The sequence below is a fragment of the Poecilia latipinna genome, unplaced genomic scaffold, assembly GCF_001443285.1.
Source record: "Poecilia latipinna isolate Pla-1442-1.1 unplaced genomic scaffold, P_latipinna-1.0 Scaffold390, whole genome shotgun sequence".
Lineage (NCBI taxonomy): Eukaryota > Metazoa > Chordata > Actinopteri > Cyprinodontiformes > Poeciliidae > Poecilia > Poecilia latipinna.
In genome coordinates, this window is record NW_015113006.1 from 197,918 (window position 1) to 223,285 (window position 25,368).

Sequence of the window (25,368 nt, forward strand, 5' to 3'; positions counted from 1 at the left end):
TGATTAAAGCCTAACATTGATATGACTGTATAGAGAAGAATCAATGACCAAACCTTTGCTAACTGAGGTACGGTGACGGGGCCGTCGACACGACCAAGCTGTCCACACCGGTTTCTTCCCCATGAATAAACCTGCAACACACAAGAATTATTCATTTATAGGGCCACAAATTTACTTTTCAAATCCTCACAACATCCATCAGCTCAAATTAATTTAACAAACCAATAAAAGCAAATCGTTTTAAGCTCAAATTACACTTTGGATGAAAGCTGTAGAGTGGGTTTGATGGATGGTTTGGCTGCATGTTTAAATCTGGCTGTTACCTGACACTGTGCAGTGAGCGCCAGCGAATGGTGGGACCCCGCAGCAACTTTGATCACTTCCTGCCCTGTGAGAGACTTGATGCACAAAGGCTGCAGCCTAAACACACAGAGCACACACAACCACAGCAGCAGTGGTTAGAGGAAAAATGTGGATATGAATGTAACTACAAGCAACAAGTGTGTTAAAGGGGATCTATGATGCAAAATTCACTTTTTGCACATTTCTGTAATTTCCTCTGGGTCTCAACTCCAGTTCAGAGATGTACATTTAAAACTTAATGGTAATATTTAAAGTATTATTGTGAGAACGATAAAAATGTTGATTAAAAACTATTAATCACTTCTTTAGGTAACTGTACGGCACAGCATTCATAGCACCACAAACACCGTCAGTAAACTGCACAGAGAGACATTTTTTAATATGATTTGAATAACAGTTGTGTCAGTTTCTTTTAAAACATTAACTTAAATTTATCATTACAACATTAAATCAAAATTCTTATGACTAAAAAATTTTAAAATAAATACAATAAATGGCATCAACTGCTTCAAAAAAAAAAAAAAAAAAGCCTAAATGCTTAAAAAATATCCACCCAGTTGGAAAGACTTTAATGTTTTTTGGTGTCTGGAAAATGAGCCTTTTCAAAAATCTTCATTTTGTTAAATCACATTCCATGGGCCCTGTGCCGTTACCTAGCAACCCCAGCTAAGCCCAGCCCGTTACCTAGCAACCTCCACAGAACTAAAGCAAATTTGGTCAGCTGATTCTGACAGGAGCTCAAAATAGGCAGAACAGAGCAGACTGAAATCTTATTTTTTGTACAAAAAATGTAATGAACCTGTTTTGTAGAACTCATAAACCTGTTTAAACGTGACATAACGTCACGTTTAAAGTCCATAAAACAAACCTGGCCAGATGGTCTCCGTGTCCCAGCTGTCCTTCGGACCCGCGTCCCCAGCTCCAGACTTCTGTCTCCAGGGACGGCAGCCCGTCTCCTGAATCATCTGATGCTGCACCAGCACAGAGCGACCCGGAGGCAGCCTGGCGGCGTCTCCGTGGCGACCCTGCATGAAAACAAAACCCACAGACATGAGCTCATAACCGAGATAAAACCAGATGGGTTTAGGATCCATCATGCTGTGGGCCTGCTTTTCCTCCAGAAGCCATGAAAACCTCGTCATGGTTTCTTCTGGATTTACCAGAACATTTTAAGTAAAACTCTCGGGAATTTGGTAGAAAAAGAAATGGATCTCGACTGGTTTTCAGTTGTAATAATAAAAATATCAAAATGTGTAAATCTTCACTGAAAAAACTTTCCTGAACAGTAAACAGTCATTTAATGCTGCAACTAATGATTATCTAATATTATTCTACCAATTATTCAAACAATGTCAGAGAAAAAAAAGACTCTGCTGATTTTTCATTTAACCACTTAAGCTTTTTTGATATAAAATTAGAATTAAAAGATACAAATAAACTAATAAATTAATTCCTGTATTAAATAAGAAAATAAACATTTATTTCCTAAAATGGAAAACAGCAATCCTTTAGTGAACGCTTGATCATTTGTCCAAAGGACGCATCTGAAACTTAAATCAATATGGACTAATCTGTTGAGTATTAAGTGATTGATAATTGGATAGAAAAAGGTGCTTAACAAGCTTTTTTGGACAATTTAAATCAGAAAGAGCTAAAACTGCCACTTGAGGAGTTTTAGGTAAAACATATTTGGGGTTTTTATCATTTCAAATGTAAACTATATATTTTTTGTACAGTTGTGGATTAATATCTCCTCTGTGTTGTTCAGCAAATTACATTTTTTGAGTCATTCTCGTTAATGATGAATCGATTTCTATACTAGATTATGTTTATAATTAATTAATCGATTAATGGTTTCAGCCCTACAGTCATTCACAAAATACGTGAACCAGAAGGTTTTGAAGAGTTTGTGTTATTTGTGGTTAGGTTGTAAATCTTCAGAGGTCTCATCAGCTGAAAGGAAGTTCACAGAAACACAAACTGACAAATTATTGAGCCGATCAAACCAGCTGAGAGAAGCAAAGACAAGTGAGGCTGCTGGCTGACTTTCATTTTTATGATCCTGAAACTTCTGGAAACCCAGAAAACGGGAAGTTGATCTGCCGGTCCTGCTTATTTTTTAAAACCAAACGATCCTCCCTGTTTGCCAGCTAATTTATGAACTGAAGACACGAAAACTGGAACTGAATTCATTTGGTTTCTGCAAAATGAGGGTCAAATTTGAAGCTGTGTGTTGTTCTCTTTAGCCTAAAAATGCAGGGAGTGGAAACGTTTGTTCTCAACTGTGAGCTGTTCAGGTTGAAAGTCTTCAACTGTGGTAAAATTTCTCAGGAGAGAGAATGAATAAAAACAGTTTGTTGACACACGGTCAAACACGGAAATGGGAGAGCAGAACTAGATAGAAATCATAATTATGTCCCATCAACAGATCAAAGTTCTACCAAATCCAAATGGAGCTTAATTACCCAACTAATTAACATTTTCTACTTTACTTTTACATTTCTCAAACAAAAATATTTTTAGTTGTTAATTGAAAGTGCCGGCTTCCTGGTTCAGCATCGAAAGCTTCAGGTATTAATCCCTTCATCTAAATCGCAAAAGAAAATGAGCGACTTTCCCAAATAAACAGTCCGTCCGTTCACACCCGTCCGTTCGTACCGTGGGTGGGGGTTCCAGGAAGCGAGCGCCTGCCGCTCGCCGCCGCGTTCCCCTTCTGGTGTGCGTTTGTGAGGCTGCAGCCGAGCAGCGCCTGCCTCTCCCTCTCCACACAAAGACGAACTTCTTCCAGACACACCGGCGAAGATGAGAGCGGCGCAGACGCCCCGCCGCTGCAGAACGGAAGGTCAAAGGTCAGATACTGAAGCATGGATTGTCTCCAGGGGACAGTCGTTGATAAATACAGGGCTTCTGCTTCATTTAAGGCTTTTTAAGACCATCATCAATGAAAAATAAGACCTGTATCATGACGGAAAATTTTTTATTTTATATTGTGGTGGTGTCAAAATTATTTTGCACCAACTGATCGTAACATCGTAGTTTGGCAAAAGAAATGATCCAGAGGCAAAGACAAAAGTTACACCTTTTAGCTAGCTAGCTAGAAATGATATATTAGCTGCTAGTTAGCGGTAGCCTCAACCACCTCGAGACTCAAATGTTTTCCTGACTGAAAAGAACCACGAGAAAAAAGACAACGTAATTCACAAGATTAAATTGTCATACCGCAATAAAATGTATGACCAGTGATAAGGCCAACTTATTTAAGACATTTTAAGGTCTTAACTTTAGATACACGAATATTTGAGACTTTTGAACATCCATCCATAAACAGCAGTGCATAAATATGCAGGTTATTGTTGGATTGGCATAAAAGGTGCAGCCAAAGCAGCTCCAAAGACGCAATACTGCCATAAGTTTATGAAAAAAAGTTGTTTTAATGAGAAAAAAGCTTTGATTGATTCATCAAGATCTGATGTGAGCAGCTCAGCACGTAAGTGGTCCTTTCTTTTAAATGAATTCAGACATTTAAAGAATTTGTTTCAAAGTCCTGGGCTGACGACAATCTAATGCAGAGGTGATAAAAGATTAAGTGTTTTCTTATTTGTAAATCTAATACCAACTGTAACCTCAGAAGATGCTCAGTATTCCTAATTTTAACACAGTTTGATGTAGATTTATCACAAACTTACAACTTTATTCTTGAATTAAAAACAACAAACAAAAATTTTGCATTTCTATTCTTATCTCTGATTTATGACATTATGTTGTTTAATGTTGTCTGAACAGATCATTGTTGAAAATGAGAATTTGTTCTCAATCAACTTAGTTGGTTAAATAGAGTAAATAAATTCATAAAATATAAACTGCAGATCACAGAAAAAAGTCAGGAAACAGAAAAAATCCATTTACAGCAAATGCAAAATGTTCATCTCTTCTGACAAACTGAAATATTAGCAATATTTTTAAAAAGCTTTGAACAAAAAATGTTGAAAAAAAATAAACTGAAGAAGTGAAGTTACCAGTGTAAAAGGTTTTACTGTGTTCAGCCTAAAAATGGAAATCCAATTGAATCATTTGGACTTTTTCTCTTTTGGGAATCACTCAGACTGAGCAGTCTTGATTAAATGTTATTGATAAACTGAGCTCTACACAATAAAATGCTCTGCAACAACTAAACGTATTGATCTGTTTTGATCATCGGGTCACAGAACCTTGTTTTGTACAGCATTAAACATTCTCAGACTGATGACAGAAAGTCATGGTTCAGCTGAAGCTCATCTTACTTGTTTGTCTGCATCTTGAAAATTGAATCATCTTTGTAACTTGAAGTCAATAAATCTGAAGACGGAGTTGAAGAAATGCAGCTGTCCTCTGGATGAAAGGTTAAGAGAGAGAAGAGGAAGCATTACAGGAAAGAAAGTAAGAACCAAAACCGAGTAAGAAAAAGAAATCCAAACCGAACCTGATCCGGTCTGGCTGCTCACTGAGTCGGTGTCGCCCGTCGCCGTGGCGTTTTGCGACTCCGACTGAACAGAAAGTTTATCAAGCAAACTCTGGAGCTCCAGGTCGTCAGAAAACGCGGAGTCCTTGTTGGCGGCCCAATCCGACGCCGGGTTAGCTTTAGGGCTGCCGTCAGTCTGCGACGCGCACTCCGCTCTGTTTTCCTCAGCCTCCAGCCTGCTGCATGCTGGGAAATTCGTCCTGAAGGTTCAGAGAGCAGGAAATGGAGACATAAGGAAAAATATCTCATCAGTCAGAAACCACTTTCTTTTTTTTTTAGATGGAAGATGGAGGACATATTTAAAGACACGGTACTGTTTAGGATTAGATCTGCTGTCATCAGAGAATGAAGATAAACTGGCTGAGGAGCCGCGGCTGCTGCCAGATGACATTCCAGCCGGATGGAGCCTGGGAACCCGTCTCCGGGAAGAAGGCTGGAATGCACATCAAAGAGGAGAAGCAAAAGATAAGAACTATGAAAGCACTTTTCATATCCTCACACAAATTATCCACTACATTCAGGCTTTGACTAGGCCTCTCCAGAACAACATTTGCCTACATGTCTTTTTGAAGATTTAATTTTTTGGAAAAATCTGGATTTCTTTTTGTTTCTAAAACACCAACACACTCAGTAAGGTGGATGGTTGAATACAACAACAGGTTGTACAGTTATCTGCAGTTTAAAGGGGCAGTACTATGTAACTTCAAGGCATATAGTTCAATTTTATAGCACAATAAAGTAACTATGTCACCTTCAGTTGCTTTAAAAATGCTGTACATATAAAATATGACTTAAAAAGATATTTGACTTAGTAAGATATCACCTCTGTCTCTTTAAAAAACCTTTGCTCTTTCTGAAACTCTACCTTCAGGAAGTCATCACAACATGGATCCTCTATTAACCCTGTAACAAAGTTTTTACCAGCGACTGTAATGAGATCAGCTGGTGCTCAGCTCCACTAGGTGTTTGCTAATTGCTACCGTCTAGTCTGAAGGAGCTGATTGGGGGAGGAGCTACATCTCGAAGGCGGGGCTTGGTCCAACCAGGCATTCTGTTGCCATGGAGATTAAAGGATTTGTCAAACATGCTTGAAAGACTCAAAGTAACACTCCAGGTTTGTTTTTGATGAGGTAATGATATTACAACATGATCTAAAGCTAAACAAAAGAGTTGATTTTACATAATACTGCCCCTTTAATCAAATCACAATCGTAATAAAACCAAAATATCCCAAACGTTTCAGACTTATATTAGTTCATTGCCCATTATTGTTGCAAAGCAAAGAAACTGCTGCTCTCTTTAACTTGCAGCAAACAAAAATGGCGTCTCTACCTCACTTCTTGTGACTTCAGAGAGCTCCACCCCAAGCGGACAGTAGACCGCATCATCGGTTGTAACCAGTTCCTCCCTGTCTGCCAACGGGCACTGAGGTGACCGACCCCGCTCCCTCATTTTCGGGGTACTCTGAGCGCTAAAGTCCTGAGCAGGTAAACTGCGGACAAGTGCCAGGCTGTGGTAGGCACCACATGCCACCTACAAGAGACGAAACAGAAACATTTACACCTGGTGGTCCAGCAGACTTGGTTTGATTGGGGACCAAAGTTGCAACATTTGCTACATGGTCAGCTGGTCTGATTTGGTTTCACACTGCACTGCCAAACGATACAAACTAATTGAAAAACTTGTTTCCCTCCTCGCCTGTGGAGGCGCTGCAGCAAGAACAACTGAAGGAAATGACCGGAAATTATCTGAAGAAAACACGGAGCACAACTTACTTCTTCACATAATGTAAACAAATGTGGAGTTGGTTGGTTTGGGGAGGAACAGTCAAACTCTGACATGGACCAAAAACAAACTGTAGTCTGCCTAAAAACCTAGCGGTTCCAATGCATATATGAATGCACGTGAACCAGAAATCGCTCCAAAAGCAGAAAGTGGACTATAGCTCAAGGCATTCTGGGTAAATACAACCAAAACTAACATGTTTGTCTAGCAGGAGAAACTACTCATTTTCTTTTAACAAAGAAAAAAGTGAAATCCTACAACCACTTAAATCTGATGCCACTTCATTTTTGTTTAAATTTTGTGAATAAGTAAGATGTGCTCAATGTCTTCCTCAGAGGTTTTCATGTTGCTTCCTTCAGTGGTTCTTGGTGCAGCGCCACCACAGGCTAGGAGGTGTAGTGTGAGACCAAACTGTATCAGCTGAAAATGTATCAAATGTAGCAGCTTTGGTTCCCAATCTAACCGATTCTACAGGCCTATCAGGTCTGAAAACACCCTCAGAGACAGGAAAGCATTTTATACATATTGCACAAAAACAACAAACATATATCTGACCTGAATCACATGTCTGCCTGCCAGATGTTCAACCTTCACAGACGGATAACAATGAGAATCTGATTAATAAAATCAAATATAAGAGGAACTGATGTTCAGCCTTGAGGATACCTTCTGAGGTTTCCACACAGGGAAGGTGTTGGTGACCAGGCCGAGCTGGCAGCCGCTCCCCCAGGCCCACAGCTCGTTTTGGGCCGACAGAGCCAGGCTGTGCTCCCGTCCACAGGCGAGGCTGACGACCCGAACAACCACGGGAGGAACCACCTCACTGTCCACCACGGTGACGGGACACGGCTCGGGAACTGTCACAGGGAACCATTCACTTTATTATTACCTCAATAAGCAGAAATATAGCAACCAAATTCAACTTCTAAACGTCAACTCCTGTCATGAAAGCAAAGTGTTTTGAATATTTCGAGGAGCAGCTTTAGATAATGTGTAGATTTTTACAGTTCGTTACTTTTTCCATGAAATCTCTGTCATTTTTCTAGCAATATTCAATGATGGCGCGACCACCTGGGACTCGAAGTTTAATGACACATCCAGAGTCTGAGTGGTTGAAGTGAACTAATTATTTTTGGCTCAATTTATTATCCACTCAAAGCATCCGGCATGCTGAGGTGAGTGAATCTTCATCAGTGCAGACAGAGTTACTGCGCATCGTACAAGCAGAATAAATGAAGCGAAACGAAAAGGCATTTAATGAAATTATATTTTAGAGACACTCTGGTGCCACTTTTTAGCACAAGTAAATAAATATGTTATCTTCAGTTATTAAAAAATGCTGTTTATATCTAAGCCTGTCATAATAAGCTACTAACTACGTTATAAATTGAAATGAGCCAAATAATTTCCATCTTGATTAATATTTTTGAAGGATCATTTTGTTTAGCCATCATAATCTGTTTATGCTTTTTATTTATTGTTTTTTGTAGTTGCACATTCCAGCTCCAATGTGCAGTGTTATTTACAAAATTAAACTTTATTAGTCTGTAAGAGAGTAAACTTTAATTATTATCAAAATATTACTTGAAAATTCTCTCAAAACAACATTATCTTTTATTGCAATAAATTCTGGAACAATTTATCATCCAGTAAAATGAGTTATTTTGACAAGTCTACATATATCAAACATTACATAAAAGACATTTTACTTTGTGAATTGACGTCTCTGTCTCTTTAAGAAGATCCTGCTCTTTCATTTTGCCTTCAGTATGTCATCATAGCAATGCCCTCCATTATCCCATTTACAAACGTTCTCAGGAGCTTTGGACTGAGAAGGCCACCCAGTTTCACCAGGTGTTTGCTAACTGCTGCTAGTCTGCAGGAGCTGAGGAAGCTCGCCTACAGCTCCAATGAGGAGTTTTGGGTTTATGCACCCCGAATTGGTGCCACAGAAGATTGAGGGATTCCTCAAACGTGCATGAAAGAATAACATTATAACATTGATTTCACACTATACTGCCCTTTTAAAGCAAACATTTTTGCCAAAAACTGGTCTGACATGATGAAATAAACAAACCTGTAGTGTTTGTGACAGAGGCTCTGTCCGTCTGCCCACACTGTCCTGCAGTGTTCTCCCCCCACATGTAAACGCCGCCCTGCTCGCTTATCGCGCCGCAGTGGAAGCCCCCAGCGGCCACATGGACCACCGTCCTCCCCAGCAGCGAGGCCTCCAGCACCGGAGCCGACACCGGGACGCTCACCCCCCTCCAGGAAAGCTCCCCGAACGAGAACACCAGACCCCCTGGAAAACAACACCAAACCAGTCACTGCAGGACAGAAGAGCAAATGATTTAACACAATGTACAATTTATACGACCTGCTTTTATGGATGGAATGATTAATCGAATTAATCAAGAGTAATTGTGATTAATCGATTACTGAAGTAATTGGAACTAAAAATGATTCCAGTCATCTCAAAAAAAAATAAAAAATCCAAATAAAAATAATCAATAGATCAGCTTTACACTGTATTGATGTTAAGTCAAGCAGAAATAGTTTTTCACATGTTGGTGTCAGAAGTATGTTTTAGCTGCAGATGCATTATTTTCTACAAATAATCAAACGTTCACTAAAGCAATGCTGTAATTGCATTTTAGGCAATAAAATGTTTATTTTCTTATTTAAAAATAAAGAACTGAATTAATTACAATTATAACAATTATTGTAGAAATCAATTATGGTGACGATTAATCGCAATTAATCGTCAACATATAGTTAATTTGCTACAATTAATTAAACACATAAGCCTGTCTTATGCAATATTAGAAGTACATTAATGATGTAAATCATTCAATTTCTTTTTTAAATAAGAAAATAAACATTGCTTAAAATGCAATAACTTAGAAATCCTTTAGTCAATTTGAATTTATATAAATTGTGTTTCATTTTCTGAAAATTTAATAATCGATTCGTCACAATTAATCGTTTCAACCATAAATACAAATATCTTCATTTCTCTCCATTATATCAGCAAAGAAGATCATGGAACGTTTCTATTTATTCAGCCCAGTGTCTCACCGTTCTCAAATGACCAAAAGTTTTATTAGGAATCAAAAATCAAGATCTTGGCATTACTCCAAGATGAGTCCCTAAGTAGTAAAGTTTACATTAAAAACGCACCTTGTGCCAGGAGGATGCCGTGGTTTTCTCCCAGGGAGATGTGCATTACGGGCCTGGACAGCAGCACCGTCTGTGGGCAGAGCTGCTGGGTTCCTCCTCCTGAAGGCCAGAGATGGAGGAGGCCTCTGTCTGGAGGCTGGAGGCCTCTCTCATCCGCAGGGCTGCCGGCACAGAAACAACAAACTCTGGCATTTAACTGAACGCAAAGTTAGAGCAAATGTCGCAGCTGATTACGACATGAAAAACAGACAAAAAGAAAGAGAAAGCCATCAGAAAGTGAAAGATTGACGAGATAAAGGAGTTAGCATACCATCTCATTAATCCCTAAAGTTGAAAAGGCTTATATGGGATCTGCATGCCCAGACATGCCAACACACTTCTTAGAGAAAACAAATCTAAAATTCAAACGGTCGCTATACGTCTGAATGATAGCAAACATGAATCATAATCATGTAAAAGGGAAATTTATAAATTATTCTCTTAATATACCACAAAGTTAAAAAAAAAACTGAGCCATGTTGATTATTTTTGCTGAAAGAGAACATAACTTTAAACTCTCTTAAGGATTTTTAATATATTTTTACCTTAATTTACAAGCTCCTAAACTCAGGGGATAAATTAATGCTATGTCTAAGAATAAAGTATAGCAAAAAGCCTGTTTAAAATTAAAATATCAGAAATCTTACTAGCCATGTCAGAAAACGCTTCATTGCTCTGTAAAATAAATGAAAAACATTTCACAACTTACAGGAGATCATTTAACAAAGAGAACTGGATTAACTGATAGATAAAAAAAATCATTTTTCAATTCAAACTTGCAGGATGCGGTCCACAAACATCTTAGGGACATAAAAGACGAGATACAACAAAAACAAAACAGCTCCAGGTTGTGACTCTGTTGTAGTCACATAAACACATCAGCACAGTATCAGTAGATGATAGAAAATTGTTAGGAAAGTTGATACAGTCAGTCCAAAACACTTTATAGCAGACTTTTTCACATTATCATTCAGAAATATAGAAACAAAAGGCTTGCTTTCGTTGTGAACCGGCATTAATACACAAACCCAATTAAAAGTAACTCTTTAAGACTAAAACTGAAGCCTAACAGAGCAGATGAGGGATCCATCTGATTTTTAAAAATGGTGATTTTGTTTTGAACACTAGGGGAAACAGATCGTCATGGTTTCCTCACCTTCCTTCTGGTTTCTCCATCACTTCATGCTCTCAGAGCTCCAGCACGGCGATGGCACCTTTATGAACATTTTACTCAAAACTCATCTGTTGTCTCTTCTGATTACGTTCAGCTGACATAAAGACAGGAGCCTCCTCCGTCCTGAGTTGATGCCTCTTCTGCTCATTTGGATCCAGGTTCTTGTTTGTTGAACTTCTGCTCAACAGATAAGACAGATTAAGACCTTGTCAAAATCATCCATAACTTTAACACATCTTGCAATCAATCAATGATTTTTAACAATCAAAAATCAGAGAGAAAAAAAGATTAATATTCAGCACTTCGCACAAGTCTTTTGGGGTTTTTGTCAACCACCTTAGAACATCTGAATGCTAAAATATTTACCCACAATTCTTAGCAACAATCCTAAAGCGCCACCTAATTGAATGGTGTGTGAACACCAAATCCCTCGTCTTTTGTAACTTCCAACAAGTTTTCTAAGGTTTGTCCACATTTCCTAACCCCTTATGAAGACAACTATCCCCACAGCATTATGTTGCCATCACCATGTTTAATTATTCAGGAGGTTTTCTAAACTGACCATCTTCCCTTGGACAAAGTTTCCAGTTCGGAATGTTATTTTTTTGGTCGGGTACCTTAAAAAGATCACATTAATGTAGAGGATATATGTTTTATTTAGTAATTTATAAATATACCTAATATGTATTTAGCATCTAAATGGCAGCAATGCACCAAAAAGTTGCTTCCTAACTGCAATTAAACAAGCAGAAGAAGACCACTTTCTCACAACTGTTTAACGTGTCAGAATTTCAATGTGGCGGCACCCATAGACATTGCTTGCAGTACTTTTACAAACATCATTTTCAGTTTCATTTTCCATAAGCAACCATTTTTAATTAGAGCTGCAGGCTCTACATGATTTTATTTTATTTTCCCTTACATGTGTGTCTCGTAAAATAAACATGTTTCCAAAAAAAATCATACTATTTTGATCTGAAAAGCGGCCATATTGAAACACAAAACATATTCAGGACAGTCAGAGTTGCTCCCGATTTCCTGGTGGGAAATTTGACTTGCAGGTGATTTTTCCAGGTGACTGGGGTGTCAGAATGCCCCAGTTCTGTGTACAACTGGAACGCAGCATATCCCCACAGCATGATGCTGCCATGTTGTACTCAAAATGGTCAAACTTTCCTGTACCCACTAAAGAGTCATTATGTAGTTTGTTTTGATACTGATGTTGACTGAAGGTGGAGTCTGTTTACCTTTTTTTTAAGTGTAAAGGTAAAAAGGACTAAATTACATACCAGATTTTTGATTTTTAAACGAAATCCAATACATTAAATTCCGTCCTTGCAATGTCTTGTAAATAGTTGTTGAATTCATAATAGTCTTGCTTAGTCTTAATCCTTCAAACTCAAACTCTGCACAGAGATCCAGTTAAAGTGAAGGAAACAGATTTGTGATTGTCCTCTCTCTTATCTTCATGCAGGATGCTCTGTAAACACACCGCTGATTTATTTATTGTTAGTCATTCACACTCTGAACTTGCTGACAGACATGCGTATTACAGTGTTAGACCAGAAACAAACATTTTCTCTTTCTATCCACTTCGCACACTGCTAATTCAATAGAAAGTAAACGATGTCTTTCAATATATTCGACAGTCGAATAGCGATTTAACTGAGCGGCTACGCAGCTACCGAAGCTAAACAGGCTAATTAAACTTACCAGCGACTCCATCAAACTCGGCTGGAAGTGAAGAAGTTGATTGACGCGGCGCCTTTCAGTAAGTCCGGATAATCTGGTGTGACTGGCACCGCTGATACGACGAGCTAATGAATTTTAATATATTTAAATCAGTGCAGGAGTTCAGAAAGCAGAAGTAGACTGGATGTTGCTCGGAGGGACGACAAACTGTGCGATGGAATCCGCGCAGGGACAAACATCGCGGTGACGACACACCTGAAACTGCCGCTGATGAGCCTGTGACAGAACAGCGAAGATGTACGAAAGAGGTCCCACTCCGAAGCGATTCTTACTGCCGTCAGTTGTAGAGATATTCTATTCTACGAAAGAGGGCATACTCTGATTCAATTTCAAGAGCTGTGGTATTCTTAATGGGATCAGGCTAAAAGAGAAAGTTAAAGTTAAAATTATAATAGAAAGTTTTGAATTTGTTTTCTGCCTTATTTTTAAGCTTAATTTACACAATTTTGATTTACCAAAAAAACAAATCAGCCACTTAAGGCTATTTTTTAAATCTCAAAACAAATCCTGTAATTTCAGTATCATAAACAAAACCTTACTATTTTACCTCTTACTGTGTTCTGATAAACTTTGTTTAGAGACTCTTATTACACTGTATTATTTATAGTGTTTTACTAAGGTTTATTCTTTAAAGTCTGATAAAACATTTTGTTATATTTTGGATATTTTTTCAGGACTTATAACAAAGACATTAACATTTCAGCTCTAATATTTAACAACAAAAATGAATACTTTATCCTGGAAATTGAACCACAGATATAGATTTTCCATACCAATAGTAGATCTTTGAACATTTAATTAATTTTTGTAAAGTGTACCACATATACCAATAAATTATCCAATAAATTAGATAATTATCCATTAGAGTTATTTGTTTTTCACAATAGACTAGTAATGTATGCATCTGAACAGCAGAGGTCTCACTCATTTGAGCTGCAAAGCACTCAGATAGGACACAACACATTTTTGACAATAAACAGGAGGAAATACAAGGAAATACTTATGTATACTTGCCATTCAATGCTAAACTATAAATTAGTAAAACTTGGGGAAAATTAAAAAGCTAAAACAACCAGCTCCAAAACTTTTATGAACAAATTCAGCTAAGATTTGATCCAATGAGTGGGTAATCAACACTAAATGAATAAGAGTTAAGGCATTTTTATCATTTTTCATCAAAATGACTGATGGTTGGAAAAATAAAGTGGAAGTATTTGATACTAATTGCTTTTCTCAGGTTTAATGTTATAGATTAGATAATGGTAAAACTACCGGTAAGTATTTTTCAAAATGAAGACAAATGAGGCTATACTATGTTTAAAAAGTTTAATCTACTGAGGAACATGTAAAGAAATGACTTCCACAGAGAGGAACTGGGAAAAGATGTGATGGTTGGAGGCATGCCTCAGATGGCGATCCTCTGATGTAATGCTCCTACAAATTGCTCTGTGGAAATAAACGTTTGTCATAAAAATTTTGTCTGTCAACAAGTAATAAATCATAATATCATCAGTGATTTTTCATGATGACTGACTGTCTTATAGACTGTAGGTTTATTAAGAGTAGTCTACTTTGATAAACATACTTTTGATTTCTTTTATTTTTCAAAAATGACAGTTTGTATTTTTACCGATATTAGGACTAATGTACAATTTTAGGACTGGGCTTTGGCCCACTGGCCTCCAGAAGGTTAGTAAAGGTGCCAAAATAGAAGAACCAAAACGCTTACAAACACATTTCACCTGTCAATTAAAGTCCAAACAGGACTTTTAAAGTGAACTTACCAGAACTCCTTAGATAAAATTTTTTTTTCCCTTTTCTTAGGTGATACAAATATACATAATTACAATATGTTGAGATAAATAAGTAATAAATTGTATGTCCTACTGAGAACCAAACAGTATAAATTACTTAAAGTCCTTAACTCCATTATATTTGGCTAAAAAAATGACCAATCTATTGAATACATTTATGGTTAATGGTAACAATTGCACACGGGCGTAATTGCTTATCAGTAGAGTTGATCGGGATCCTTGAGACCTTTTGTTTAAATTTGCCCCATCTAGTAATTCTGACTAAACAATTTAGAACAGATAAAGTATTGGTGGCATGGCCACCATCTTGGTTGATGTCACACGCCCCAACGGCGTTTATTTGTACTGAGCAAGCCGCATGTGTAACAGGGTGTTATTTTAACAATATTATCGATGTGAAGTTTATCAAAATGTATTTATTTTTTTTATTTAGTCAACAAGTTGTTTCTCCAGACATTTATTGGCGTTTGCTCTTGGCAGTTGGTGGTTACCGTAGCAACCGGTAACTGATGGCTCCTCCCCCTTTTTTCAGTTGCTGTTTGTAACTGAGGGGCAGAAGCTGCTGGACTGATGCTAACCACCAACTTGATTTCCTCTTTTGTTAGAATAAATACAGAGAACCTGAATGTGCCTGTCGTGAAGTCGACCTACTGGACCTGAGACGAACACAGACGGGTTACACCTGGTGCCGTGACCTCGTGACCTCATGATTACTGAAGATCAGCATTGAGCTAATCTCACATCCAATTGGTCGAAGTCATTCTTCACATGAAGATTCGGGTTTTACTGTTCTTACGGCACTTTGTGGATCAGATAATTAGCACAATTAAGTTCAGTTTTTACCTGATTTTCACACGGTTTGGTTTGTTACAATGGCAGAAATAAAGTTATGATGCAGGATATTGTCAAACATTAAAATATTGTGGTGTTGTGCTGAACTTTAACAAAGACAGCCTAATGCTTAAATGAGTACTTTTTTAATATTAATGAAGAAACAAGTTAATCTCTCCTCCCTCTCTTCTTTTGTTTTTCCCCATTCTTTTTCTATTTACCCATGTTCGTGATTTGCTCTTATTTGCAATTTTAGTGTTTTCTACATAAAAGCATCCAGCAGGTTTTGGCTCTGACTTTTACAACAACTCTTAAAACAGAGAGAGGGAAAAAAAAAAATTAGCAACGGCTGGTATTTCAGACAAGGAACATTTAATATTTTTCTTGTGTTGGATCCAAACATTGAACATTAAAAGAGCAAAGCTGTTGGCAGTAGCTACTGATATGATCTTATTTAATTTCTTTTTTTCCAGGTCATCTGATATTCAATGTCAACGTAAATGCTTTCAATTACCGTGGGTGTGGTCATCTCAAATTTTAACATTGTCTTTTAAAGAACAAGAGCTGATCAGATTTGTACAAACCAGTTAGATCAGTAGATTCTAAAACAAGAGTGTTTTGAACCTTTGAAACTGAGGGCAGTGTGAGAAATTAAGAGCCTGAAATTATGTAGTCATTCATAGCAATGGTTGCCATTTATCTAAAATCTGACACAATGTGCAAGAATCTTGCATCATCCCAAGTTAGAGTGTTTTATAACCATTTAAGGTTATTTAATAATAATGCCTCTAAAGGGTTGGGACTTTCTAAATGATTTCCTTAGACTTTGGCTCCAGTTTCACTCACTTTTGGCAACAACTGACCATTATCAAGGGATTTTATTAAAAAGCTGAATCATCAAGGCTCAGTAAACCTTGTCCACGTTTTGAAAAATTTTCTGAAATACCAAGAAAAATACAGTTTGAGACTTAAAATAATTTCTTTTAGCACCAACAAACCTCTATAGAGATAGGTAACATATTTCTAATGAATTGTAAGTTGGTTATTTGTTAACTTCTTACAATCTCATGGCTATTATGTACAGTCAGTTATCTATAGGCTAATTGGCTACGGGGTAATAGCTATTGCCACTAGCCCTTAGCCATGAAAGCTATTACAGAAGTCTTGGAACCTGGTAATAACATCTTAGAAAACAACTGTATTTGCTAAATGTTGTAGTGGTGAATGCTATTATCATTACAAGCTAATAATACATTTCTCTTAACTTGAAGGTAAAATAAGATATAGAGAGAGCACTGTGTGTTCCTCTTGTTTAAAGAGATACAAACCATCACAGGTCCTATAGTTTATATTGGCTACTGCCGCACAATTTTAAATACAAAATCTGTTTTTATCTCCTAGATCTGGTAGTTTCCCACTGGTAACTCGTAAAATCCAACTTCTGAGCACGAAGAGACTAGTTCTAAATTACCATAAAGTATGGTAAGTTAGCTATACACCTGTAGCTAAACCAGCTAATAGCTAGCATGTCTATTCTGTTAAGTTAGATGTTAGCCAATTTAGCTAAAAGTAATAGCTAACATGTGTTACCGTGTTTCCCCGATAGTAAGACACCCCTGATTGTAAGACGTATCGGGGGTTTCAGGGGGGTCGGCTAATATAAGCCGTACCCCGAAAGTAAGACATATGTCTTACTTTTCGGGGAAACACCTCTCATCTAGCTGCGCGCCGCCTCCTGCCCACTTCCGCGCCGCCGCCCCCCCCCCCAATACTTCACCCCGTCTGCCGCCCCCGTCTGATCCAAATGTATATAATAATAATGTATATAATAAATGTTAATTTTATGGTTAAAACAAAAAATTCGACAATTTTTTTCCAATATAAGACATACCCCGAAAGTAAGACATAGTGGGGCTTTTGGGGATAAAAAGAAAGTAAGACACTGTCTTACTTTCGGGGAAACACGGTATATATCGTAACTAAGCTAATAGCTTCTAGCTATCTATGATAATAGCATCATTAGCCTACAAAAATGCAAAGAACAAAGGAAATCTTGTCAACAGTGCTTGTGTTTTTACATTTGACATTATTAGTGTCACAACAACCATTTTTTGTCAAATTGTTTGGATTTTATAAATTTTTAGTGTCTATTTTTGTTATTGCTGTTGCCTATTATGATGTGTGCTGCTGCCTTTCTTGACTAGGTTACCCATGTTAAAGAAATCTTGATCTCAATTGGTTATAATCCGGTTAAATAAAGGTTTAATTTAATTTAATTTAATATGATAAACTAAGTACATGATGCATCTTGTATTTATTTTTATCAGGCATGACTTAAAGATGCTGTTCATCTTCCCATTTGAACCACTCTCCTTCACAAAGCCTGAAGAACTTTTCAAAACAGTTTTAAAGGATTACAATAAAGCCTCTCATTCTCTAAAACAAAATATCTGGAGCATGCCAAACTTAAAATGTTTGCACGTATAGTAACTTTGCATCTGAAAAAAACCAACAACAAAAACCCAAATTCGATAGAACCCTCAAAAGCAGACATGCTTATAACCTCATGTCGTGACCTGAGCAGCCTGTATTTCTCCTACCGAGCTCTCGTAAAATATTACTGCTGCTGGAAACAACACAACCCGGGTTTACAAGGCTGCAGAGGCTGCGTGTGTGCATGTGTGGGTGGGTAAACCCATGCAGGGTTACAGCCAGGCCACAGAGACGCAGCAAGAGTGACTTACTGACCACAGCGTCCTGCGCTCACACGAACATGCGTCCCTTCTGTGGAAAGCCATTCATTCATGGTTTTTGAATGAATAAATGGTGCTTGATATTTTACTTTATGCAAATGTTCTGTTCCAAGAATTATTACTGTGACTGTTTGGTAAAACTGTTTCTTTGTGAAAATAGTTTCGGTAATAGTTTAATATTTTAGCAAATAAGCCTCATGTTTTAACTTAGTAAATGTCTGTTAAATTTCTCTGACACGAAATACTGAGAAAACAAAATGGAAATATACTGAACTGTGATTCAGAGGATAAAGGGAGGGGTTTTCTTTTAACTATCTGGCATCATACTTGTGCATGTGCGTTTTTGTGTGTCAATATGTGTGTGTAAAGGCAGTATATTTAAAGAACATTGAAAACACATGTCTGGAGCTTGATAAAGAATATTTTAGGCACTGGGTAATTTGGCATGATTGTACTCACCAGAAAACACACAAAAAGCTGCCTTTCATGGAGGAGCTTTTGGAGAATAGCATGTATTAATAAAAATATGAATATCAGAGACTTATTTGAGGCAAAATAGTTTAATTCATATGGCTTTTGAGAAGCAAATGAACATGCAGGAAATCTATAGAAAAAGTGGGTTTGTGCTCATACTCCTGGGTTAGTAAATGTTTGTGTGTTTTAAGGATGAGTGGTTTACTGGTTCTTCAGTAAACCAAACAAATATCTGCTCTAAATATTTAATTAAGCTAGTAGCATATAGAATAAATTAAATTAGTGCATCTCAGTGTTCAGGCTCTTGGAACTGACTAAATGACTTCTTGGTGGAAAACTGGGACTGTTTCAGCTATCATGGGGTTTAAGTTTATTCCTCAGAACGATAGTAGGTGAAAAACAATTACAAAATTTAAAGAAATTGGATGGCAGTTGTGAAAATTGCAATTAAATCCAAAAGTTTAGCCCACTTGTGCTTCATTTAATGTCCTCTCTTACTTTTATAGGGGAGGAACATAAAAAAGCTAATCACCTCAAAGGTTTTCTATTGGATTTAAGCCTGTAGCGTATATATTAACTAATGAATACCGACTTTTTGTTTGGTGAACTATTCTGGTGTAATATGGCAATATGGTTTGGAGCGCGTTTTATTCCACTTTCTAATTTTACACCACTCAAGTAACCAAAATCGTGAGCTTTAGATGTATGCAGCTGGGATTGCAGAACCAACATGAATGAATAACAACTTCCAGCATTTATTGAGCAATATTTATATGATAAATGTCACATAATGTTATTATCTGCATCAGGTCATGCCAATCAAAGTATTTGTCAGATCACATGGCCAGTGGAGGACCATCTGTTGCGCATGTGTCAAACTTGAGGCCCGTGGGCCAGATCCGGCCCTGCCATAGCTTTTTATGAGGCCCTGTGAGTTTTAGCCTTAACACTAAATGTGCTAAAATATTACTATCTAAAATATAACTATAACTATAATAAAATATTTATCAATCAAATCAATGTAGTTTTTATCTGTTTACTGCCAAATTATATCTATCAGTCCCTCCGATCTCTTGCAAGTTATCATGGAAATTCATGATTCATGATTTGTTGATTTTGATATGCAAAATCAACAAAACCCTGTACTTTTTTTGCATTAATACATAATTGGGAGTTTATTGCAGATTTTTCTCAAAAATTGTCAAAAACTTTACTTGTACTAAACAGCTGCCTAAGCCTTAATTGATGTCAGATTATAGTCCATGATCTGTACAGCAAATAATAAAAAGTGACATTTACCAACATAAATAAATGCAACTGGAAATATTACAAATATTTCCAAATTAGTACCACAAACACTTTGATTTTTAATGCAAAGAAATTACAAAATCATGAAACCCAGAAGGGACTGAAAAGATGTTCAATATCATTTAATTTTAAGAATTCATTGATATTTTAATAGTTTGTCAACGGGTTTTGTCAATACATTCTGGCACAACTGGCCCTTTAAGAGCATTTATGATTTGGATTTTACCCAAAATAAAAATGAGTTTGTTTGACACTGCTGATTTAGTGGCTCGGATACATTGGACTCCACCTGCAGCTGCTCTCTTTGGTTTTGCACCATTACTTCATCACACTGTAACGTGATGGTTGTCACGGGGTTGTTACCACCACGGTGGCATAATATTGGCAGGGAAGGTCAACTTTAACCTCCCATTTTATGTCGGCACCTTTCATGAGATTGTGGGTCATAAAAAACACTTGTCGATCTCCATACTTACTTAACCTCATCTATCCAATAGCACTTGGGTCCGGTCAGTCAATGTAGAGTTTAACAAACTTCATATGTTTACATTTGTAATAGTGGGACAGAAAAAGCTTTTCTTTCTGGGATAAATACCAAAAAAACTGGAGGCTTAGCTCGTCACCTAGCAACCCAAGTTGAGCCCAGCTCGTCACCTAGCAACCCAAGTTGAACCCAGCTTGTCACCTAACAACCCAAGCTGAGCCCAGCTCGTCACCTAGCAACCCAAGCTGAGCTCCAGGTAGGTAAGAGTTACATTTCCTTGAGTAAGTTTTAGAAAAACAATTACTTTTAGAAGTACTTTTACTGCACCATACTTTTTACTTTTACTTGAGCCATATTCATTTCAACCTTTGCTGCTTTTACTTGAGCAAAATTTCTCGATAGAAGTAACTTTAATGAAGAAAGAACTAAAATAATTTATCTAGAAAAGACAGACACAAACCTACAGTTTATGGTAAAGTCAGACATCATGTTGTTACACCAACGTTTTTGTTCTAATGTCATTTTCTATCTACTGATAGTATTAGGAGATCAGTAAGACTAACATTACCTACTACAAATACTAATTTATGTATATTGTAATGAAAAATCTTATTTGAAAACTGTTTCTACAACAATGGTGTATAAGGGCCAAAGTAAATAGGAAAAAAAAGGAAGAGTAAATTTCCATGGAAACAATTCAGAAATTTTGAGATTAATCTCAGAAAAACTGAGTTTGAAAAGCCCAAAATTAGCTAGAAAAAAACAGACATTTTGAGTTTGACCTCAGACGTTTTTTCTAAAAAATCTCAGAATTTTTTTTCTCATAGAAAATTACTGAGATTTTTTTGACGGAAATTTACTTCTCCTTTTTTTCTAACAGCCCTAATATCCTGTCATATTCTTATTTGTAGTATTTTTTAAATGTAGTCTTTTAAATGCCAGAATTACTTTACATTTACATTATATTACAACTTTACATATTGACTGCCTGATAGCAACATTTTAAAATATTAAATCAGATTTTATGAGTTACTCAGTACTTTAATATCCTTTTTGTTCTTTTATTTTAGTAATTTCTTGAAACTCTACTTTTTACTTTTCTTACTTGAGTACAACTTTTGGCTACTCTACCCACCTCAGATGAGACAAAATGATGAAAAATGAAGCTGACTGCAATCTGTTCTTTTACTTTTGATAAAACGTGTTAAAACTGTGTCCAGTTCAATATAACGTTGATTGCAAAACACCCTGTCAGTCAGCACATTGCTCCTGGCTGCTAGAGTTGACGTGTTTGATTTATTTACTCTCCGTTAATCACAGCCGTCCATAAAAGCAGCGTGTTAACTGATAGATAATTGATTTAGTGTTGTTCACCTCATTCACACTGCAATGAAAGACTAGCGTTGTCTTGAAATGGATCCATCCCAGAAAAGTGTATTCTGAATCCCTGGTTCTTTTTTTTTTTTTTTAGGTGTGAAATATTTTAGTTTACTGAGATAACAAGACAAGAAAAAGGAGAGTCATAAAAGGTGGAGAGTGGTGGCCATCTGGCTCAGGTCAAACTCCCACAGAGCGACGATCGCCGTGGTGAGTGTGTGTGCGTGTGTGTGTGAGTGTGTGTCCTGCAGTGTGAGGTGACGACCACAGCTGGGTGTGGGGACCCCAGACCCACAGGAGGTCAACCCCTTCTTCTGCTTCCCCTCCTCCTCCTGTTCTTCAAACTTTTCCCTGGATTTCTCCTCGGTTTGGTTCCACTAAATATTCCCGAAAAAGAAAAAGAGAACATACTTTTTGTTGCCGTAAATAAAGATAAGTTTATGTAAAGCTTAGTGGGGCAGCCATTGTGAGTTCTCCTCCTCCATTACTTTGCGTCAATTAGCACGTCACCTCAAAGACTTTTGTGTGCTCTGTGGGGGAGGGTAAGTAAAACACCAGGACATTGTGTATACTGGGGAAAATAACAGATTTGCCCCACCGTTTAACTCACTTTAAACCCCCTCTACAGCCACGTCTTTTTGTTTTCAGTATTTTCCTTCTAGCTGATAAAGTAAGAGAACTCCAAGTTAATTTTTTGGGGATATTTCACATTGCTTTCCAGTGATGTAATCTCATGCGGTCATCATTCTTGCCATTGTTTAACCACACGCACTGGCACATCACATTCTCCTGCATCTACACAGTTAGAATGTAACCAATAAAACTGGTGCAACAGTTTGCTAACAGGGATCAAACGCCGTCTTAAAAAGCCTGGAAAATATGAAATCTCAGCTAAATCAGAATTAAGGGTGGAAAAAGGAAATTAGAGCATGTTTTTGTTCCTCGTTCCTTTACTTCCTTCCTCTCTTTTATCTGATCTCAAAATATTTAAGAGCAGATGAGAAACAAAGTCTGGCACATCTATCAGTTTGGAAAAGGGTTTCTCAAACTCATTCCTAAGGATTTTGGGACTCAAACATACAAACAAATGCCAACATATAAAACATGTAACATTTCAGAGGACAGAAAACGGAGGATTAAATGTAAACACATGTTATGCAGTAGAAAAATTCTCAAAAGATCACCAGCAAGACCACAAAATCCCACTTATATAATGATTTTAACATTTACACTTGCACATGAACATTTCTACAAACAGAAGTGCAACTATATAATCGTACATCTTTGAAAAGCAGAATTGGAACCTCCTGCACAACCAAAAAGAATCCAGCCAGTGGTTTCAGGATGGTAAGGCAACAAAAAAACTTTTGCCTTTTCCAGCAGCCATTTTACATTACATACAACGGTAACTGAGTAACTTAAACCTTCAGATTCATAGATCATATTTGCATGTGCTTGCTTGTTATTTATTTACTTTTATTTTCTCATATTGAATCACTTACATTCTATTCTATTCTATTCTAAAACAAGCTGGGAAAATGTACTGGAGCTCCACTTGGGTTGCTGGGTAACGGGCTGGGTCTAGCTGTGGTTGCTAGGCAACGGTACAGCGCCTTCTGATTTGTAACGTTACATTCCAGAGGTTTTGAAACAGCTCATTTTCCAGACACTAACTATCTTTCTGTCTAATAAAAAACGTTCTCCAGTTAAATAATGCTGAACTTTTACCAAAAATAATCTAGAATGACATTATTTTAAGCCATCATGACTGATTTAAAGTGATTCACTTCAATAGAAAATATTTAATGTGCTCCAAATGTATTTTTAGAGTCTATAGTAGCAGCTCTAAAACTTATTTTTGCTTATTTAAAACCTATAGCATGGGGTTCTCTTATAGCCACATTAGCATAACACAAGCTCTCCTATAGGAGGTAGAAATGTCTTATCACTTGAAATCTAATATTCCTTCACCTCCTTTGAGAGTTCAGCCTTTCTTCTGCTTGGGATTTGCATTCCTGCACAAGCAGAAAAATGAACTGAGATGGTATCAGTTGTTAGGAGAAGTTGCATGCTCAGGCAGCTTTCATGCTAACACGCTGCTGCTGCTGCTGCTGCTGTGCGAGTTTCTCCTTCCCTGCCTCAGGGAAGGAACATTTCTATTCTGCTGCCTAAACCAGACAAGCCAGTTCAGCTTAAGACGGCTGTTTATGCTGACAGATTTGTAGGAAGTCACAACAGCCAACAATCCTGTAGTGCCTGAGAGTTGTGACACCTCTCTCTTGATCTGGGCTGTTCACTTCCTGACCAAAAGAGGAATAAAATGAAGACCTGCTTCTCACCGACAGACTGAAGAGGTGGACAGAGTACCCAAAAAATACACTCAAGTAAGAGAGTAGAACTACTTCAACATAAAGCAGCCATCCAGGAAATTACTCAAGTAAGAGTAAAGAAGTATTTGGTGAAAAGTACTGAGTAACTGATCAAATGATCATTGATTTAATATTTAAAAATTACATCATCAAATGGGGGCTGCACAGTTGGTAGAACCTTGCTGCAAGGCAGAACCTTCTTGCCTTGCAGCAAGAAGGTTCTAGGTTCGATTCCCGGCCCCGGGTCTTTCTACATGGAGCTTGTCTCTGTGTGTCTCTGTGTAGCCCTGCGACAGACTGGCGACCTGTCCAGGGTGACCCCGCCTCTCACCCAGGACGATAGCTGGACCCTCCCGACCCCACTAAGGGACAAGGGTGTTAGAAAATGGATGGATGGATCATCAAATGGACCAAAATATAAAGTTAAGTGGAGATTTTGGCATTATAAGGACAAAATATTTTTTTCCAAATGAGTTTCTTTGAATAAAAAACTTATGAGACTTTAACAAAAACTGCAGGTGTGTGTCTGGTGAATTTTTTATTTAAAAAAGTTCGTTTCTCATGGGTAGAAAATCCAGAAATAAGAGTAGAAATACTTGATAATAAAATTACTCAAGTAAAAGTAAAAACCACAACATAGTAAAAGTAAATTTATTTCAAAAAGTTACTCAAATAAATGTAACTGAGTAAATGTAACTACTCTGAACGTGAACCACTTCCCCCATCATAACATCAGCAAGACCAAAGCCTGGAGGCTGGACAGCAGGAAGCTGCAGGAGACACCAGATCCCTGCTGAGCTTCAACTTTACTATGCACATCGCTGATGATCTGTGCCGGTTCGTTAACATAAACACTGTAAAATGTACTCAGATGACTGCAGTCAGATGGTGTGGGAACTATCAGCTCATCTTAACTGAGCACACAGGAAATATCTACAGATTTCAAAAGAAAGTTTGTTCAGATCATAAAATACATAGATAAATGTTTTGTCCGTGCGAGTACATGACAGAAATACTCCTTTTATTGTTTCAAGTCTATTTTTACATGTTATTTAACTTTTACAAGTGATGTAAATTTATATAATAAAGACAAATAAGTTTTTATTTCTAATAAACATTTACCACAGGAACTGAAAGACATTTTAAATGTTTCAATTAATTGTTTCA

General features: G+C 37.2%; 1 protein-coding gene across 3 annotated transcripts in view; it reads right to left on the reverse strand.

Annotated features, from left to right (window-relative positions):
* The window catches only part of LOC106950296 (alsin-like), a 32,666-nt gene extending 19,690 nt beyond the window's left edge, over positions 1-12,976 (reverse strand). The window contains exons 1-14 of one of the 3 annotated variants that reach the window (XR_001425583.1): positions 12,753-12,976; positions 11,022-11,216; positions 9,827-9,987; positions 8,724-8,948; positions 7,313-7,503; positions 7,202-7,234; positions 6,194-6,394; positions 5,176-5,294; positions 4,823-5,061; positions 4,644-4,731; positions 3,022-3,191; positions 1,232-1,388; positions 324-420; positions 54-131 (exon numbers count right to left, since the gene is read on the reverse strand). Coding sequence is in view for 2 of the 3 variants with exons in the window: in XM_015037052.1 (XP_014892538.1) it covers positions 54-131; positions 324-420; positions 1,232-1,388; positions 3,022-3,191; positions 4,644-4,731; positions 4,823-5,061; positions 5,176-5,294; positions 6,194-6,394; positions 7,202-7,234; positions 7,313-7,503; positions 8,724-8,948; positions 9,827-9,987; positions 11,022-11,041 (1,779 nt within the window). In the remaining variant the exon portion in view is untranslated. The remainder of the gene's footprint in view (positions 1-53; positions 132-323; positions 421-1,231; positions 1,389-3,021; positions 3,192-4,643; positions 4,732-4,822; positions 5,062-5,175; positions 5,295-6,193; positions 6,395-7,201; positions 7,235-7,312; positions 7,504-8,723; positions 8,949-9,826; positions 9,988-11,021; positions 11,217-12,752) is intronic. The other 2 variants (XM_015037052.1, XM_015037053.1) reach the window with 2 other exon arrangements.
* Between the last annotated feature and the right edge of the window lie 12,392 nt (positions 12,977-25,368).